Source organism: Electrona antarctica (genome assembly GCF_951216825.1).
Source record: "Electrona antarctica genome assembly, chromosome: 19".
Lineage (NCBI taxonomy): Eukaryota > Metazoa > Chordata > Actinopteri > Myctophiformes > Myctophidae > Electrona > Electrona antarctica.
The window spans coordinates 17,485,332-17,500,331 of NC_136800.1; the positions used below are offsets into that span (position 1 = coordinate 17,485,332).

Consider the following 15,000-nt stretch of genomic DNA (forward strand, 5'->3'; position numbering starts at 1 on the left):
CCAGCCCCCACCAACTCTATAGATGTACATATTGTTACTAGAACATGTATGAATGTTATAAATATTTCTACGAATGCTGAACTTTAAAAAAGTTTTAAATATTTTTATCGAGTGTGTCACAGAGTCCAGTGACGTACATGACTCTATTTATAGATTTCTTATTCTTGTTGCCCTACCTGTGTTTGTCGACCTGAAACCTTGAAAACGGGTTCAAATATTTGAAGTATTTGAGCCGTGCGTGATCCCCCCCCCCCCCCCCCCCCCCCCCCCCCTGCCAAACTCATCTTTAAACAGTGAGGGTGAGATGTGTGGTAAGGTATTTTTCTGTATTTTGCCAAATGTCATCGTCACACCATGTTGGGGACTTCACGCACGTGTAACTGCAGCAGTGATAAAAACCAGTGGTGGAAAAAGTTCTTCTCTATCAATACTGCAATGTAGAAATACTGTGACTAAATAAATACATCCGGTAATCAAGATTGACTTGAGTAAAAAGTACAAAAGTATTGGCATCAAAATATACTTAGGCCTATAGTACCAAGGTATCATGTACATTGTACAGTATAAAAATGTATTAAAAACTTTTGAAAATAGCAGATCTACAAGCTCACAACGTGTTGTAAGCTTGTATATTTTGGGCTATTTTCAAATAGCCAAAGTTAAATAGGGCTGAAGTGGTTAATGTATGTTTTGTGATAATAATTCAAAGTAACTAGTATCTAAAGATGTAAAATAAAAAAGTACAGTATTTGCTCTGAGATGGAGGTGGAGTAAAAGTATATCAAACTGGTAAAAGGTTTGTTGAGTAAATGTAATGACTTACTTTCCACCACTGGTTAAAACGAGTGACCCCAACTTGGGTGAAATGTCCTCATTCTGTTTGTTTTGCCTTCTCTCTTCTTACCTTTAAAGATTCTTGTTTAACAGATCTTCTCTGAAGCACTTTTGACGGCTGAAGCAAAGACACCATGACGTTGTAATGTGTACCGTAGTTAGACTACTAGACCTTGTGTGTAGATGAACACTTAAAGAATGTATATTAAGATCTTTGTGTACCGTGCCTCAGTTCCTTTTCTGTGTATTTCAGCATGTGTATGTCTGTGTATCTATTTGTGTTTGTGTTATTGCAGTGGTTCTCAACCTTTTCAGGCCGTGGCCCCCCCAGAATACTCATATTGGAACTGGGGACCCCCCTACCACCCTCGCAAGCACTTGGAAAGGTGTTGAGACACTCAATTTAGTTTGACTCGGTTCCACAATAAATATTGTGAAAATAGCCGATCTACAAGCTCACAACGCCTCGCAATGTGAGTCGTTCTGAGCTTGTAGATTGTCTATTTTCCCAATTTTTGCCTCTTTCTTATACTGTATTATTTGACAATTTAGCCAATGTTTCAACAGAGTATAGTTTGTTGATTACCCGTACTTTTGATGCAGTAATGGTCTTTTCTTTCTTTAATTTTTGTAGGTCCCCGTTGGGGACCCACAGGTTGAGAACCACTGCTCTACTGGGCCAGTAAAACTACTGTACTGTACACTTTCTCTTATACTTTTGATTTATTTAATTTAAATATTTTACATTGTGTAAGACTCATAGTGGAGGCATTACTACTGTCTGGTATCGGTTGAGCCGTCTTTCCCTTACATTCAGATTGTTTAGATTTGTTATTGTGATTTTGCACAGATTCAAACGATGATCTTATTATTATGCACAGCGACATTGCGGGAGACTTTCTGTTCTTACTTTGATGTTATTTTTATTCTGTTTGAGTGTGTGTCTGTGCCTGTACGTGAGAGTGAACATTGAAATCCATGATATTGTGAAAAGCGCTCCACAGTAAAAAGCCACTGTGAGTCTTTTGATAGAGAACGTCACTATATTCCATGTACTGTACAAAGCTATTTAGAGAAAATCTCAAATCTAAATTGAATGTACCAAGAAATTAAATAAACAGGATTATGAAAAGGAATGCCTTTAAGTATGTTATTGATATTGCATAAACTTGCATGCTTTCCTTCTCAGATACACATAATAATAATAATAAATTATACAACGCAGAGGATGGCGAGAGGCAGAGAAGCGGATTACTCTAATCCTCAGAACTGTAGAAAGTGCTCCCTTAGAGTGTTCCTACATGCAGATCTGGATCTGTGTGCGTGCGTGCGTGACTTCCCCCACATAAAACCTACCTCCATTAGTCAAATTGACGGGGCCCTTTTGTCCCGCAGCTGTATGTCAGGCAGTATTCAGCATGTAGCCGTCGCACTTCAATAGACTAGGACCCATTATTATCGTGCATTGCCCCTTTTAAATGCTTGAATATAGACATCCATTTCGTAGTTAGGTTTTTACTTAGTCATCTCCATAACGGGTAGTGGAGGTTACCACTAATTACCACTACGCTACCCGAGCGCTATTTTGAAAGTAAGTAAAACAAAACAAATAATAATAAACATTCATTTTAGTTTTTATTTCAGTTTTGGCCAATAACAACATGCCTAAAACTAGGGACACCATTAAAAGAGGAAGAAGAAACGGTGCATATTTTATGTACAGTTTATTGTAGGAAGAATACAAGTAAAAAGGGCAGTGGAATGAGGTCAGAGACTAGGAATAATGAGTAGGAAGACTTTTCTTTTGGATCAGTGCCAGTGACAAGGCTCACATTCTCTGTACGGTGGTGGGTGTGCAGCACATCACTTGTACAGTGGTGGTAAAGGCTCTCTAATAGAGCACCGAAGTCTGGCGTCAATATCGGTAGAGGGCGCAAATCCACAGGTTCATGTACTTTTTTATTTGCATTGTAATCCCCATAGGGGGATTTTAGATCGCCTCATATAAGACCTGTGTTTGAAAAATAAACATGTTATCCCGGCCGTTTCACTCATATGGATATGAAGAATAAACTGACTGAGAGAAAACGCTATTGTTACTGCTACTGAATTAGTTACATTTTCGCTAGAAACAGACTGTATCATATATGAGTGACTGACTGTCGCAAACGATACAGAGACACCTCCCTGACAATAACGCCGAGATAGCTTGTTTATTTTTGGACCACAATGCTTATATGAAACGATTTTAAGCTGACCCCATGTTATTCTCCATAGAGAAATTACTTCCGTGAACCAGGCAAGACCAGGGGATGAGCGAGTGACGTCAGGACTTCGGCGCTCTATAGCTGTGTAACCTATAGCAGGGGTCTTCAACAGGTTTGGTTTTACATTAACCACTTGAACCCTAGCATCCCTATTCTGAGGAGATCTTGAGCCAAAAATAGCAGATCTACACGTTGTGAGCTTGTAGATCTGCAATTTCCTGCAAAGATGTTTGGTGTACAGGGAAATAAAAGAGCAGACCAAGCACAGAGCCACAGGTCAAGTTTCCTAAGCACTGAGGGTTGAAGTGGTTAAATGTCAATGTGAAAATACATATTAACATGAGTCCAACACTGATGACAGTGCTGTCAAACAAGTCGATATGAAGCTATCTTTTAAATCTATGAAAGCGTTTAATCTGCAACACAGTTTTATACAATATGTAGTGGGACTGTGGGGGTCCCTGCTTCTCTCTCTCTCAGCTGTTTTATACAATATGTAGTGGGACTGTGGGGGTCCCTGCTTCTCTCTCAGCTGTTTTATACAATATGTAGTGGGACTGTGGGGGTCCCTGCTTCTCTCTCTCTCAGCTGTTTTATACAATATGTAGTGGGACTGTGGGGGTCCCTGCTTCTCTCTCTCTCAGCTGTTTTATACAATATGTAGTGGGACTGTGGGGGTCCCTGCTTCTCTCTCTCTCAGCTGTTTTATACAATATGTAGTGGGACTGTGGGGGTCCCTGCTTCTCTCTCTCTCAGCTAAGAGGTCCTTGTTTTATACAATATGTAGTGGGACTGTGGGGGTCCCTGCTTCTCTCTCTCTCAGCTAAGAGGTCCTTGGCATGCAGAATGTTGAAGACCCCTGCCCTCGATCGGATATAGGAGTATTATATGGTTTAATAACCGTTTTCTAAGATAAAGTTCTATGTAAAATAAATCCTCACACCCTGTCCATTGGTAAACATGTGTGTTACGGTAAAGTTAAGTTAAGTCCCATGACTTAATTGTGCATCAGTATCTAGTCAGTATCCTACTTACTTAAAAGTATCTATGATTTACTTTTGTTTAATTGCATATTTTCTGACCATTCGTCTTCTCCTTTAACATCTAAACCAAGGCCTATAATTTTCGTATGCTTTGTCGCATGACTGTCATTTATGTGTGACTACAAATGAAGCCTCTATTTTTACATCACTGCTGACGTAAGTGAGCAGTCTTTGCTCAATGACTGTGAGAGACGGAGAGAGCGGAGGAGACGAGAGTAGAGAGCGCTGTGGAGGTTGTTTGAAACAGTGGGTCTCAAAGTGGGGTCCGGGGACCCACAGTGGTCCTTGGGGGGTAGTTCCAGGGGGTCCTCCAGCAAAAGTAATTTAACTTATCCATTTGTACATTGGATATTCAAAAACAGCAGCTAGCATGTTTTGAATAGCCTGCAACGTATAAATGGATAAGGTGGTTTTAAAAGAAATAGCAAAAATGTTTGAAATATTTAATATAATATTTAATATAATCTTCTCTTAGTCGCTGGCACATTCTCTGATGGGGTGGTCCGCTGCCAATTGCATATCCATTTGGGGTCCTGGACATAAAGTGTTTGAGAACCACTGGTTTGAAAAGGGATGGTCACACCTGGTCACATCTGGCAGACCTGGTCACACCTGGGAGGCCTGGCCGTCCTCCTCGGCAGCCTGGGCAGCTGCCTGGGCAGGAGAGGGACTGGCATGACGCTGGCGTCTCATGAAAGGAAACACACTGAGAAAGGGAAAGGGACAGTGGAAGATGGAGAGAGACGTAAAAGACTTGAATGAGAGTTGAATAAGAGCGAAAAAGGTTCAATGATGACATAGTGTATTATTACACGGCTTGGTTGAATGCTTGATTCTGATTGGTCAATCACTGAATTCAGCCGTGTGTTATTTCTGGTTACCGCTGTCTAATCAAAGGCTTGGAGCACCTGCTGCACTGCTTGATTTTATGCTGTATCCAACACGGCAGCCATGTAAACAAACGCACGCATGTCATTTACAACTAAACATTGCTCTCAAGAATGTTTGAAGCGAGAAATAGACAATGCAGTAACCGAAAATGTATTGTAAATGATCACTCCTTGTTGTTTTTCGAGACGACCGTGTTGCTCTGGACGCACCTAGCATTAATGAATAGAATACTTTCATTACCGCAAGTAAGGACATACTTATTTTTGTTATAACTTTTGGGTCAATTTATTAATTAATTTACTAAGTAGCCATGTAATGATGATTCAACGTATACCTTGCTTATTGTACAGAAAGGAGGTTATGAAGGTATATTTTCACCTTTTCTTTGTCTCCTGGGGGACGATGGACGATTCCAGCATGTTCTTGTATAGGTCTGACTTCAAATACCTGGGATAGGAGTCCTGGAGACACACACACACACACACACACACACTTGAGGTCCGGTGACCACCAGGGATGCGAGGAGAGAGTGTAGAAAGGGCCTAATGCATATCAAACTGGGGTTAGAGATGGGCCGATACCATTTTCTCCTTCCCTATACCGATTCCGATATAGACCTAAAACTTGTGCATCAGTCGACACAGAGTACCGACCCGTACCAGTGTGTAATAATAATAATAATAATAATAATAATAATGTAAGTGTGTCGGTAAAAAGGTTGAGGAGTGTAAGCTGGCGAGCCACACAGTTCTGACCTTCTTCATGAGGAAGTAGATGTGCATCTGCGCGTCGTCCATGACGAAGCGATGCGGCTGCCGGATGCCCTCCAGGGTTTTAGACATGGTCTTACTGTCTATGTTCACCCAGCGAGTGGCACCCGCAACCAGGAACTGCCTGCAGCGCACGCACGCACGCACGCACGCACGCACGCACGCACACACGCACACACACACACACACACACACACACACACACACACACACATCACTATGTCAGCGAATGTGAACTTGTGTAAGTAGAGTATGCATAATGTAACGGTTATTGGAGGTGTTTTAAGGATTTAGGTGGTGGCACAAAATAGCATTTTTTACAGGGGAATGCCTCTTACACAATACTAAATCCCCAAATGATGGAAAAAGGGTCCCTGCCGCAAGATGGAGCCCATAGGGCCCTATCTTTCGTCAGAGGCACTCCTGCGTCAGAGGCACTTAAACTTACGCATAGATGTCTTCCACCTTCTGTATAATTGAGGAAGACTGTCCATGTCGGACATCTTCACAGGCCATCCAGAAATGCAGGTTCTCCCCTAACCAATCAAAACAGGAGCAGAAGACAGATAATAATAATAATAAAATATGCTATACTGCACAAACTACTTCTATAGTCTGAAACCCTAGTGTGCATGCTTCAGTGCCCAAATCTTCTGTACCGGAAGGAGAGTGGACTCCCGGGGGAGCATGCGCTAGGACCTAGGTGAGTAACTTTCATTTAAATTAATTGGCGGAGGACGTCCACCCTCTACTTTTTATATAGCCCTATACTCATATACTCACTCACTACATTGAGTCAACAAACCCTGCCCCACAACGGGTTTGTAACTGAGTGTACAAATGGAACCAGATATGCCCTTACAGCTCCATTTTGTTCCATTTGAACGCTCTCAATGTTAAAAGTATTTTACAATTGTGACGGCCCCCCCTATGTGCCTAGCTGTCTTGCAGGGTGCTGATTGGAGAGGTAATCAGAGTATAAAATACTTCCCTGCTTCTTCGTATGTTTCCTCCTTACACCTGGGCATGGCCACAACAAGAGCTTCATTTGGTTAACCTCAATTATGTTTGGGATTTTGGTGCATTTGCTTTTCCATTACGTGTTATTGTATAGTTAACATGTTTAGTAGTTAAACTCTCTCCTGTTTCCCGTTTATTTGCTTGGCCTCAGAGCCAGACCATAATAACGTGTAGGCTGGGTTCACAGAGATAAAGATTTAATGGGTGTCTGTAGGCTAATGTAAACAAATCTGGGGGTCCTTGAACTGAAAAGGGTTGAGAATCACTTACTTATCAATTGCAGTACAGTAAGAGATAAATACTCACCGCTGAACTCTTTCTCCAGGTAGGTCATGAACTCCTGTTTTCCTATGGCGTCGTTGAGAAGCGTCATGAAGCTGAATTTCCAGCTCTCCACCCTCAGTCTGGTAGGCAAGGTCACCCTGTTCACGCACACACGCACGCACGCACGCACGCACGCACGCACGCACGCACGCACGCACGCACGCACGCACGCAGGCAGGCAGGCAGGCAGGCACGCACGCACGCACGCACGCACGCACGCACGCACGCACGCACGCACGCACGCACGCACGCACGCACACACACACACACACACACACACACACAGAGAGATGAAAACACACCCAGACAGAGGACAATACAGATGTAAAGCAGTTTTGGAAGAAGTATTCGTATTTGTTTTCTTAAGTACATTGTTCCAAGTAAAAGTCTGGTATTCAAAATTTGCAGTGTAAAAAGTTTTCAAAATGTTAAATCTTTTTAAAATAGCAGATCTACAAGAGCGACACGCTGATCGGCTATTTTCAAATAGCCAAAGTATATTATAAAGTGTTGAAGTGGTTATATGTAGCCTATGTTTTGTAATAATAGCCCAATCAAAATCTGCAAAGTAACTAGTAACTGAAAATTTCAAATAATTGTAGTGCAATATTTGGTTGTGAGATGTAGTTGGACTCTTGGAGTAGAAATAAAAGTATTGAAAATTGGAAGTATACTTCAGTAAAGGAAAAATACCTCAACATTGAACTTACAGTACAGTACACAGCCAGAAGAGGTTTGGTGTAGATGTGTGTGGGGGGGGGGGGGGGGGGGGGGGAGAGCACACCAAGTACAGTGCCAATTAAGAGTGTCTATAAGTGGTTAAGCAGGGTGTGTGTGTGTGTGTGTGTGTGTGTGTGTGTGTGTGTGTGCGTGTGTGCGCGTGCGTGCATGCGTGCGTGCGTGTGTGTGTGCGTGCGTGCATTCGTTTGTGTGTGCGTGCGTGTGTGCGTACGTTTGTGTGTGTGTGCGTTTGTGTGTGCGTGCGTGCGCTCACATGAGTGCGTTCATGGTCCAATAGGCAGTGTCATCAGAGATCCAGGGGTTGCTGGGAAGGCAGCCTGCCATGATGGGATCATGATTGTAGTACTGCTCACTGTACTTCACAAAGCTACACACACACACACACACACACACACACACACACACACACACACACACGTTTATATTACTATACTTGGTTGTGAGGACATATTTGTATTTATTCTTTGCCCTTTTTAAACCTCACACACACACACACACACACACACACACACACACACACACACACACACACACACACACACACACACACACACACACACACACACACACACACACACACACACAGTTTTATTGTATTAGTGCAGCAGATCGTAACAGTTAATGGCCACTAATTCCAACTTGCCTAAGGATGTGTCCATTAGTGGCTCTTATAGCTACAGTAGAGCATTAGACTCTGTGTGTGTGTGTGTGTGTGTGTGTGTGTGTGTGTGTGTGTGTGTGTGTGTGCGTGCGTGCGTGCGTGCGTGCGTGCGTGCGTGCGTGCGTGCGTGCGTGCGTGCGTGCGTGCGTGCGTGCGTGCGTGCGTGCGTGCGTGCGTGCGTGCGTGCGTGCACGTGCACGTGCACGTACAGGGCTCACACATACCATTCCAGGCAAATGGATGATTTTATACGGTTTCTTGCAAGCCCCCTTTTGTTGTTGTCAATCTGTAGATAAAAAGCAACACACACACACACACACAGACAGACAGACACCTGCAGAGTGAGTTATTGTGTACATCTACGGTATATATTCAAACTGTACATATAAATGATGTACTCCATTTACCTCATTCTTGTAGTAATCCATGTCCTAGTTCTGTGGAGATGAAACGCACACAGACATACAGTATATACATATATATATATAGATAAGAGACAGACCAATTGTATTAGGATTATGGTGTATGTGTATATCAGTGTATATATTCTTTTTAATTCTTAATCCTTTTAGCATCATGGAAGCCATTATCTATGGCAGTGGTTCCCAAAAATTTTTGCTCGAGACTCAAAAGAGAAATTTGATCTCTCCCTGGAATCTAAACTAGTGAAAATAGCAGATCTACAAGCTCACAGTCACAACGTGTCACGACGCGTGATGCAAAAGCAGTCTGACCACCCTACTTTATAATGTGGCTATTCGAAAATAGCCAATCTACAAGCTAATAACAAATTGTCCATTTTCAAAACATTTGGAGACATCTTTAAAATAAAAATTCTGCCATGTCCAAAATCACACCAATCACAGCAAGCCGCGCTTTGTTTTAAACCCATTAGCAAGTCAGCAAAAGCGGCTGCCGACTTGCCCCCCCAACCCGCTTGCCCCCCCCACCCCGCTTGCCCCCCCACCCCGCTTGCGATGCTAATTTGCCCAGTCAACATTTTAATCCACGCTACTCGCCTGGCGTCCCTGGCACAAACTATTTTCAAATGGAGGTCCACAATCGAATTGGGGGTCATTGACGTGAAAATGTTTGAGAACCACTCCATGAAGAGGATGGAGGGCGGAGTGAGTTGCTGTGTACCGTGTATATGAGCTCTCTGGCACTTACTTTGCCATGAAGCACGCAGTGAGAAAGCAGAAGATGTGAAAGGACAGAGAGAGAAAGAGTTAGCATACAGTACAGTGTGTATTAGTAGAATAGCATAAGTCAGTGGTTCCCAAAGTGGGGTCCTTGAGAGAGTTCCAGGGGGTCCCCAGCTAAATGATCGTTTGGAACCAAATGGACCCTTATGGGACTGTAACTCTGAGAGTGTACAAATGGAACCAAATGGACCTGTCCATTTGGTTCCATTTGTACACTCTCAAAGAGTTAAATTAACATTGATTTTACTATTTAAATTGGGGTCCCAGCCAAAGATAGAAATGCCATTAAATGGGGGTCTGTAGACTAATATGCATGTCAAACTGGGGGTCCTTGAAATTAAACGGGTTGAGAATCACTGCTAGAGCCGTAAAAATCTTCTCTTTTGGGGGTCCTTGGCATACATTTTCTAATGGGGTGTTTTCTAATGAGTGTTGATTTGGGGGTCCTTGACATCAAAAGGTTTGGGAACCACTGCCATAAGTAACAAAGCTGTGTGCAGTGGGCAGTATTGAAACAGGTGAGGTGCTGACCAGCGTGACTCTATATATATATTGAAACAGGTGAGGTGCTGACCAGCGTGACTCTCGTGTTGACGAATCTCTCTGGACCCCCGATGTCCAAGACGTTTTGCGCTCCAGGCTGAAAGCACAAACACATACAGTTTAGTATAGTAGTATAAAATATGACTAAATCTAATGTTTTGTGGTCATGATTCTCCAGAATCCTGGATGGCTTGGTTCAAGGCTTGAAATAATTAATATTTCCGGAAATCTTTATGGGGAAATCTTTCAATCTGTGGCACCACAAAATGGCCATCACTGCTATATCTTAGCTGTGTCATGTGCGTGTGTGCGTGTGTGCGTGCGTGCGTGCGTGCGTGCGTGCGTGCGTGCGTGCGTGCGTGCGTGCTTGCGTGAGTCAGAGCACTTATCCTTTCGTGTGCCTTTCCACTCTACTTGCTGTGACTTTTATTCCCCAGCTTGTGTTTCTCTTTTTTTCTCTCCCTATAGTCTGTCATCCTTCATTCAAAGGGCAAAGAAAAGGATGGGACCCCTCCCCCCTACCACTCTTTCTGTCCGTCTCCCCCTCTCTGTGCCGGTCTCTCATGTTCTATACGCGTTTTTTGTCCCTTTGCCCCATCTCCCTGTGCCTCGCTCTTTCTACCTCTCACTTACTACGGACCGCTCACTCTGCACGACTGTATATTCTCTGTCCCTCACTCACTCACTCTCACTCAGGACACTCGCTCACTCTCTCTCTGTTTCTCTCTCTCCCTCACTCTCAAAATCTTTCCTTTCCTTTGGCCTCCCAGTCAGCTGGAGCTTTTTGCTGTTTGCTCGAGCTTCTATACCCATCTCTCTCCATCCTCCTCTCACTCCTTCTTTGCTGTTAGTTGGACATTTTACCACCCGTCCCCTACCCCCATCTCTCTCTCTCTCTCTCTCTCTCTCTCTCTCTCTCTCTCTCCTTCTTTGACCTCGCTGTTAGCTGGTGCTTTTAGCAGCTCAGCTGAATATTTCATGCAGGGTCTAAACATTAATCAGGCTATCTGACTTGGTTCCCTCACAGCATGGCAGCACTGTGCACAACACAGTACAGTGGAGTCACAGCATGGCAGCACTATGCACAACACAGTACAGTGGAGTCAGCATGGCAGCACTGTGCACAACACAGTACAGTGGAGTCAGCATGGCAGCACTGTGCACAACACAGTACAGTGGAGTCAGCATGGCAGCACTGTGCACAACACAGTACAGTGGAGTCAGCATGGCAGCACTGTGCACAACACAGTACAGTGGAGTCAGCATGGCAGCACTGTGCACAACACAGTACAGTGGAGTCAGCATGGCAGCACTGTGCACAACACAGTACAGTGGAGTCAGCATGGCAGCACTGTGCACAACACAGTACAGTGGAGTCAGGTGGTGTGGTGTCTGTGTACACTATAAGTATACAATGGTATGGTGGCACAGTATGGCATACACAGCATACTGTAACTGATTGTAATGCTCATAGTATACTATAGTATAGTACTACGTTTACATATAATATATACCTAGTAGCATAGTGCAGTACTTTAGTATTAGTAGTACACTAACCCTCTGGCATCTGTTTTTTTTTAATGAACTGAATGAAAGAGAAAGAACACAATTGAATGGAATACCGGAGGTCTGTTGACGACCCAATATGCTTGTTCCTGGCATTCAAGAACAATCCTGTCAGCTTTCCGCCTCTGCTTAGAAGCCCTGAAACAAAAATGACAGTGGAAGGCCCCAAGACAAGTTATGTCATGTTTTTGTGTGGTCACTTGTCGTACTTTACTTGTTATCAAATGCAGAGAACATAATTTTGAAACGTAAATTTCCGAATAAATATGAATAGCTAATATTTTTAGCCTAATAACCACTGACGCCACAGGAAGAAGAGGCCAATATTGTTGCTGTCCGTGGTGCTGTATTGCGGGTTTAGCAGGACTAAATGAGAAAATCGTGGGATGATGCAGGACTAAATGGGACTTAATTTTTTGTTGCGGGCAGGAACGGCTGCCAGGAATTGACTGCGGGGCGTGTGGGCGGTCAAATTTTGTAATCCTTGCAGGCGCGGGCGGGAGTGGTCAGAAAGTGGGTTTGGGTTTGGGAGTGGGTTTAAGAAAGCATGCCTGTGCAGGGCTCTAAGTGGAAGTTTGCACATGCAGTGTGTGCAGCGTGCATGTGTATGGCTTGTGTGTGCTTGTATGTGTGTTTACTGTTTACCTGAGTTGCTCTCTTGCCTGCATGACAACAAAGTCCCAGGTGTGGTTGATTCTCTTGTGCAACAGACTGTAGCTCTCCTAGAGAGAACAAGAGACAGGGAAAGGGGAGAGAGAGAGAGTATTCAACAGAATGACATTTAGATTCACAGTACATGGATGTACACAAACACACATTTCCCTCCTGAATTACAGGGCATTATTACACAAACTCACCTTTTCATATTCTATCAGTTCACCCTGTTTCCTTATGTTCTTCTTGGCTAAATAAATTGCTAGACAGAAGAGATGAGAGACAAGACCATGGTGACTTAAATATCTCTGAATCACAGTGTGAATAATAAAAACCTCATAGGCACTTTGTTTCTATGCTATGCTATGTTGATGAATTGAAGTATTACCATGTGTTGTCTAAATTGTAACATTTCTGTCTAATAAATTACTCAATCAATTCGACTGTGGCTCAGGAGGTAGAGCAGGTCGTCCAATGATCCATGGGTCGGCGGTTCGAATCCCGGCTCCTCCTGTCTACATGTCGAAGTGTCCTTGGGCAAGACACTGAACCCCAAATTGCTCCCGATGTGCTGGTTGGTACCTTGCATGGCTTCCGCCGCCATCGGTGTGTGAATGGGTGAATGTAATGCACAATCTATGTAAAGCGCCTTGGATAAAGGCGCTATATAAATGCACCATTTACCATTTACCATTTACCACATGTGAAGTTAGTCCCTATCATTAACTAACATTAGATGTTAGGTGTGCATTTCCACTATATTCATTACTATTATATTTAGCACTCCAAATGTTCCGAATTCAAGTGGATGTATCCTGCTGCAGCAGTGCTCATCTTTAACCCCATCTGGTATACCCATGCATAGTGAAGTCCCCAGTGTTATAAACCTGAGTGTGTAAAATTAGACTCAAAGGGACAAGCCAAGTATTTTCTGCGGTGGTACTGATGTAGGTAGTTAACTACTGTATGTCCCAAGTCTAACTGGTCCCACGATCAATGCAATTATGTGAGGAGTTGCAGCGGTTAGGGGTTCCCCATGGAACAGGTTGGGGATACCACCATCGTATTGAACCTATAAAAAGGAACGCTGGAAATATCTGAAATAATGTCAATGTCATGCAAGGAATGGATCTATGATCTTAACCCATTTTGGCCTGAGGCCGATTTAAAAAACGCCTTCTAAACCCTGACCTACGTTTTCTGAAAAACTTCAAATATTTATTCAAAAGTAAAAAAAGAAGAAAAAAAGAATATGTTGCTACATAATGTACATAGTAGTAGCAGTCTTAAAAGGTTGAGAACCACAGTCAGTACTCACCATAGTCTAGCTCTGAGGCAGGCCACCTGGTACTGGTCCAGTAGTAAGGAGTCTGACAGAGAGAAAAGAGGATTTTCTAATTGACAGGTGAGTATGAAATAAGAGTATGTATAAGATCAAAGGTAGACGCCTCCCCCGGCGACGCCATTATAAGCTTGTGTCACAGTCTCACAGAAGGGAACGTTCGGCAGGCCAATCAGAGGCAAGTGGGGGCGGGTCTTCTCGTAATCCAGGGAGCGTTCGGATATAGGCACTGGGCGCACTGGGGTGCCCTCTGGTCGTTAATTTATTCGAACGCACCTTAGATTCTGACAAGTCCCAGAAAAGACGTGCTGTGATTGGCCAGTAGTCATTTGAGTGGCAGCGTGTGTGCCTCCCCAAATATGGACAATGAACTGCAGTGGCCAATGAACTGCAGTGGCCAATGAACTGCAGTGGCCAATGAACTGCAGTGGCCAATGAACTGCAGTGGCCAATGAGGTATAGGTTTCTATCATAGAGTTATAAAGGATAGAGTGCGGACAGCCCCGCCCCCTGCTATTCATTTCAGTGGAAGTTGCTCAGTGGCATTTTGAAGCACCCGGAAGAACGCTCTACTTCCGCATTATCCAAACCAACATTTGGTTGGCAAATGCGGAAGTGAAAACGAGCGTTCAATGTTAAACCCCAGCAGCGTGGGGTTTCCTGGTGCTAAATGCACGGGCCTGCCTGCAGTTCCAGCTCTGGCCACTACATCCCACGGCTTCAACGTTGGCCAGCCTTTCTGGGGGCTTGGTTTCTATATGTGCAAGATGAGTATAGGAGAGAGGACGAGAGAGAGGAAAGAGGGTGTTGTAAGTAACCTGGAATCGGTATGGTGTCTCGTCAGGCCGTAGCAGCAGTACCCTGGGCTCCTTGAGAGGGTAAATGTAGCCATATTTCACCAGCAGTCCACCAACATGCAATGCCTCTGTACATGCCACAGAAAGAGTTGTCAGGCTTTACCGGGGAAAGCATGTGTCATTTCATACTTTGGCTATATTATACTTCGTGCCGAGCTTGTAGATCTGCAATTTTTGAAAAATGTAGATTTGTACAAATCTTTGGAGATAAAGAAAGTCTTCAATCATCACCCATGTATATCAGTGGTTCTCAACGTTTTTGGCTGGGGACCCCTGGAAATG

General features: G+C 43.7%; 1 protein-coding gene across 1 annotated transcript in view; it reads right to left on the minus strand.

Moving 5' to 3' along the window:
• Window positions 1-3,883: 3,883 nt before the first annotated feature.
• The window catches only part of rgs11 (regulator of G protein signaling 11), a 13,359-nt gene continuing 2,242 nt past the window's right edge, over window positions 3,884-15,000 (minus strand). Inside the window, exons 4-17 of the mRNA XM_079529385.1 lie at window positions 14,680-14,786; window positions 13,838-13,889; window positions 12,723-12,781; window positions 12,511-12,587; window positions 11,922-12,003; window positions 10,331-10,396; window positions 8,959-8,982; window positions 8,776-8,837; window positions 8,144-8,257; window positions 7,132-7,247; window positions 6,254-6,341; window positions 5,791-5,929; window positions 5,414-5,496; window positions 3,884-4,850 (exon numbers count right to left, since the gene is read on the minus strand). Of these exons, the coding sequence (XP_079385511.1) occupies window positions 4,751-4,850; window positions 5,414-5,496; window positions 5,791-5,929; window positions 6,254-6,341; window positions 7,132-7,247; window positions 8,144-8,257; window positions 8,776-8,837; window positions 8,959-8,982; window positions 10,331-10,396; window positions 11,922-12,003; window positions 12,511-12,587; window positions 12,723-12,781; window positions 13,838-13,889; window positions 14,680-14,786 (1,169 nt within the window). The 3' untranslated portion in view covers window positions 3,884-4,750. The remainder of the gene's footprint in view (window positions 4,851-5,413; window positions 5,497-5,790; window positions 5,930-6,253; window positions 6,342-7,131; window positions 7,248-8,143; window positions 8,258-8,775; window positions 8,838-8,958; window positions 8,983-10,330; window positions 10,397-11,921; window positions 12,004-12,510; window positions 12,588-12,722; window positions 12,782-13,837; window positions 13,890-14,679; window positions 14,787-15,000) is intronic.